The sequence below is a fragment of the Mesitornis unicolor genome, unplaced genomic scaffold, assembly GCF_000695765.1.
Source record: "Mesitornis unicolor isolate BGI_N332 unplaced genomic scaffold, ASM69576v1 scaffold47724, whole genome shotgun sequence".
NCBI lineage: Eukaryota > Metazoa > Chordata > Aves > Mesitornithiformes > Mesitornithidae > Mesitornis > Mesitornis unicolor.
The window spans coordinates 626-6,126 of record NW_010181667.1 but is presented as its reverse complement, the minus strand read 5'-3'; the positions used below and the strand labels follow the sequence as shown (position 1 = coordinate 6,126).

At 40.0% G+C, this 5,501-nt stretch overlaps 1 protein-coding gene across 1 annotated transcript in view; it reads right to left on the bottom strand.

The window, feature by feature from the left end:
- Window positions 1–445: 445 nt before the first annotated feature.
- Window positions 446–5,501, bottom strand: part of LOC104539853 (protein AHNAK2-like) — a gene marked incomplete at its 5' end in the record, with an annotated part of 5,676 nt that continues 620 nt past the window's right edge. Inside the window, 2 exons of the mRNA XM_010183485.1 lie at window positions 446–2,902; window positions 3,086–5,401. Coding sequence (XP_010181787.1) covers window positions 446–2,902; window positions 3,086–5,401 — 4,773 coding nt within the window. The remainder of the gene's footprint in view (window positions 2,903–3,085; window positions 5,402–5,501) is intronic.

Here is a 5,501-nt window from a genome sequence, read left to right as displayed (position 1 = left end):
TCCAAAATCTAGACAGGTAAGTACAGTTCTCATAGCACTAGTTCATGCTCCATTCTGGAAATAATCCATAATCTAAACATGTTCTGTGTGGTTTTGAGAAGCCTATTTAACAAGTCTTTGTGCTATCACTAAGCCTTTCAATGGTTAACATTCATGGTTCAGGTATCCTTTCAGGCTTTGCTCAAACAAAGAGGAGCAAATAGCTCCTCTGCACCTGTAGTAATTGTTGCCTTAGGGGCAGCATTGAAGAAATCAGTATTTTATTTAGTGCACGGTATAGGACATCCATTTACTTCAAACTTTAAATATGGTAAATCCAGTTCAACTGTTTTCATGAATATCAGCTTTGGGTTTTGTTTAATTTTCAGTTACTAAAAAATTAAGAAAACATTTTCTGTACGTGTAGATTAGTTTATTTTCATTAAGGGTTGAGAAAAGACATTCTTCATTTGGTTGTATCTCCAGGAACATCAGACTGGCTGTCTTTTTCTTCCTCCAACAAGATTAGTTCTGTTCTTGCTGAAGATGTCACGATAGCTCGAGAAACCAGAACATTAGATGAAGCCCCATCAAGTTCAACGTTTTCACCCTCTCTTGTTTCTTTAGGTGATAAGCTTTCTTGTGCGTCAAAAAATATTTCCGGTTTATCTGATGGGCTATCTTCATCTGAGACTCTTCCTTCTTTATGACCCACCTCTTCTTTGCCAACAGTCTTAGCCTTTTTGGAAGGAGATGTGAAACCAAGCTTGGGAAATCTGAACCATCCAGGTTTTTCAGTTTGCTTAGAAGAATCATTATCTGATGTGTCAGCAGGTTTCACATCTTCTGGAACTGATTTTTTTACTTCTGTTTTTGAATCTGTGCTTGTTTCATCACCAGAAGTTGTAAAGCCAATACTTGGAAGCCAAAATTTGAATCTTCCAGGAGATCTTTTACTATCAGCCTTCTCTTTTTCATTGGTTATGTCTTTTTCTTCCTCTTCTAGTGCTTCAGCTACGCCCTCATCTTTAGAGAGAGGACCTGCAGTTATTCCCTTTGGTGACTTATCAGAAAGGCTGTCTTCAAGTTTACTGGACAGCTTTACTTCAACAGCAGATGTTTTTAACTTTGCCAAACTTTCTTCTCCACTAGATTCTTCTGTCTCAGTGCGTGGCTTGTCAGATAGTTTAAGCTCAGCGCCACCAGTCCTCTGTGCTGCTACTTCAGAGCTTTCATCAGCACATTTGGGTTTGCTTACTGATACACCTTCTGTCGGAGATGGCTGCTGGACCAGCACTTCTAAGTTGCTATGTGATTCAGGCAGCTTCACCTTGAGCAATGAGAATCCCAAAGTAGCAGTTTCGACTTCTGATGAGAGAATTTCTGATTCTTTCAGTATTTCAGTAGTGTAAATCTCACATCTTTCAATAGCAACGTGTTCAGGTTCTACTTTCTCACTCACTTCTTGGCCCTCTGCATGTGACCAGTGAATGTCTTGCCCCACATTTGAAAGAGAGGACTCTATGGTCGTAGTCATCTGTGCTGTTTTAATGTCAGGTTCAGTCAGGGTTAGAATTTTGCCTTTTGCTTTTTGAATACCACTCTCTAGAGCCTCTGGTGTTTCTTCAGGAATAGCAGAGCTTGCTTGCAGCTGCACTACTTCAATGTCAGTACTAGATCCCTTTGGATCTGTTACCACTTTTGATACCGAAACATCAGCTTCAATTGGGAGGGATTTGAAAGTGAATCTTGGCATTTTTAGCTTGGGAATTCTTATATTTACTTCTGGTCCACCTTGAAATTTGTCCACTGTTGCCACTGTTGTTCTGGCAGACTCTTCCGTATTATCTGGAGCGGGACTTTTCAGGTCAATAGATCCTTCTGGTTTTTGAAACTGCATTTCTGCTGTGCCCACTTCAGTTTTAGATACTGAATCAGCTTCTGCCTTTGGCAAATTGATATCATCTTCAAAACCCTTCACTTCTGAATGCAACACACCAAACGTTGGAATCTTGAACTTGTATGTTTTAAATTTACTTGTTTCTGCTCTGTCTTCTACTTGCACTTCCACCCCTGCAGATAAGTCCTTTTCAAGACTTTTCACTTGAAATTTCATTTCAGGATCTACTCTTGCAATTTTAACATCCATTTTCATTTCTTCTACCTTTAGATCTTCCAGCTTAGCTGTAACATAAACACCATCTTCTGATTCCTTTGCTGTAGACCATTCACATATAGGCTTTTTTAATTGGCTTCCTTCCCTGTCTTTTCCTATAATTTTCATCTCACTCTTTATCTTTCCTTTTTTAATCAATGCCTCTTGATTTTTAATATCTAGCTCTTCCTTTGGAACACTAACATCTATCTTCTCTTCTGTTGCATCCAGAGTAATTTCATCCGATGATGGTTTACATCCTGCTCCTGAAGTCTCTAACTTAGTAGAACTTTCTACCTTTGGGACTTCTATATCCTGTGATTTGACTTTATGCTCTTCAAGAGTCAGGGTACAGGTAGGAAACCTATTTGTTAAACTGCTGTCTTTGTCGATTTCTGAAGCACTTGGGTGTGATTTGGACAATTCTGCTGAACACACTGTGAGTTCTGAAGTAAGCATTTTTTGTCCTTCAGCACCACGCTTAACTATGTCTGCATAAGTTTCAGTTTTTGAAATATTCACTCTACCATCTGTCCTTTCTGTGGATAATAAAATATCTCCTTCCATCTTTGACAAGCTAACATCAGAACTCTTCACAGAATCTCCTAATTTTGGAATCCCTTCTTTTCCAATAGTAATTTCAGCGACTGCGTGTGGCAATGAGGAGGTATTTTCAGGAAGAGTTGTTTCAGTTTGTACTTTGGTGGAGGGAATGTCTGCCGGACCTTTTTCTGTACTACTTTCAATATCAGCATCATCTTTTTTTCCCTTTACAGATGTCCTGCCAAATGCAGGTATTCTGAATTTTGGCATTTTAAACCATCCCTGATGTTCTTCAATCTGAACTTCTTCAGCTTTTATTTCATGGTCTTCTTTTAGTTTGTTTTCTTTCTTCTCAAGGCTCTCGATAGGTCCTTCTGTCACCAGTTTGGATGCCGACTGGGAGCTTACGTCTACCTGTGGAGCTTCAATGTCAGCTGTCAGAACTTGGGGTGTCTTTATCTTACAAAGGCCTACTCCAGCTTCTGACATCCCAGGTGTAGGTTCTGATGCGGGAACTCCCACAGCAATGTCAGCAATTTCGTTTGCCATTTTTAGCTGGGTTATCTCAGCTTCTGTTCTGATCTCTGTCTCTTGGCCTTTCCCTTTAGTTAGAGAGATTCCAAACTTTGGCTTCTGGAATTTGGGCATTTTAATCTTCCCTTCAGGACCTTCCAATTTCATCTTTCTTCCATCCACAACTGATGATCTTTCTGTTACTATTTCAGGGCTCCTCAGTTCAGTTGAAGTTTCTTCTCTGGGGAACTTAATACCTGTTTTTTGAATGGTATCTTCATCAGTAGAATTCGATTTTAGGACATCCTGTTGAAAACTCCCCTCTGAGGGAGGCAAAGCAACATCAGTCTTTGCAGACCTGAGTCCCATTTCAGTTTGGGAGGCTGCAGGTTCTATTTTGGAAAACTCCAGTGTGGGGATCTTAACTTCAGCCAGTTTTATGCTTATTTGTGCTCCTTCTGTCCTTTCAGAATGACTTCTTTCTATATCAGGTATCTGTATTGAATCATCACCCTTTCTTTCTGTTTTAGGAATAGTAGCGTCAGGTTCAACTTTTGGTGAAGGAGTATGGGATTTGGGAACTTTGATCTTGGAGAGTGAAATTTTAGGCATGACAAATTGAGGCTTTTTAACTGGACTTTTTTGTTCAACTTTTCCAGCAGATATTTCCAGATCAACATCTGGTCCAGTACCTTGATCATCAGTGGTGGTTCCTCTCACTTCTGTGTCTATTCTGCTTGACATTTCAGCAAATTTATCATCTTCCAGATTTGCTCCAGAATCCAGTTTAGCACTTGCTTCCTTCTTCGGTGACCAACTGAAGGATGGAAGTTTGAATTTTGGCATTTTGAAATGTCCTTCTTTCTCCTCTCCATCTCCATCTTGCTTTATTTCCCCTTTGATTTTTAACGCTGCATCTGAATCCTGAATAGCACTGTCTGGTTTTGGAACAGAAATCTCAGCTGAAGGGAGGTGAACATCAGCCTCTGATGCCTTATTGTCAGCTTTGTTCATTTTCACTTTAGGGCTGTAAGTTTCTGTTCCTGTACCACATTCCACCTCCAAATTCAGTGATTCAACAGCAATGTCAGCTATTTCTATCATTGTTTTTAGTTGGGGAACCTTGACTTCTGATTTGGATTGGCTGACCTCCTTTTCCGACCCTTTTCCTTTAGAATGTGTAATTCCAACCTTTGGCATATGGAATTTAGGCATTTTTCTTTTCCCTTCAAGACCTTCAATTTTTATTCCTACATCGCCCACAGCAATTTCACTTAATGTTCTGTCCACACTTGTGTCAGGACTCTTCACCTCAAGGGAGCCTTCATTTATAATGTTAATATCTGAGGTGGAGAGGCTCACATTAGCAGCAGCTGATTTCAGTGCCATGCCATCTTCTTCACATGTAGGAAGTAAGACCTCACCCATAGGCATACTAATATCCATCTCTCTTTTGGGAGCTTTGACTTCTGGTTTGGAAAATTCCGGAGTTGTGACTGTAACTTCTGGCATTTTTATACTCATTCCTTCTCCACTATCCCCTGTCTCATATTTCTGTACTGAAGCACCTTCTTTTTCTTGTTTGGGACCACAGACATCAGTTTCCAGTAAAGGCAGAGAGACCTGGACTTTCTGACCTTTAATTTTAGGGAATGAGATCTTTGGCATGACAAATTGGGACTTCTTGTTTCTGCCCTTTTCACCATCTTTTTCTGTTGATGTATCAAGTTCTGCATGAAGGTTATGAATCTCAGGAGTAGGAAGTGTTAATTCAGATGCTGTGTCTCCAGATAAAGTAGGCAAAGTGGATTCTTCCAGATGTTCCTCAGCTTCAGAAGGAGCAATAGCTTCTTTCTTTGGTGACCAACTAAATGAAGGCAGTTTGAACTTTGATGTTTTAAATTTGTTTTCTTTCTCCTCAGCGTCCTTCTTTCCTGAAACTACTTCCTGTTCTGCCTTGCACTCTAAATCTGGACGATGAAGTGCCACTTCTAATTTTGGCATGGTAACTTCCATTGATGGGAGACTGACATCCAATGTTGCTGCATCATGAACATCTTCAGGTGAAGGCTTGTGAATCTGTACACCAAATTCGGTATCAGAGATCTGAGTTAGTTCTTCAGTATTGCTATCAGACAAGTCAGATATTACCCTTCCCTTGGAAATTTCAGATTCCTCTTTGTAACCAACAGCATTTTCTGATGGTTTACCCTTAGGCCAAGAAATTCCAAATTTTGGTCTTCGGAATTTCGGAATTTTTACTGTAAATTCTGTGTCAGCCACAGATACTTCAGAAGTTGATGTTTTCCCT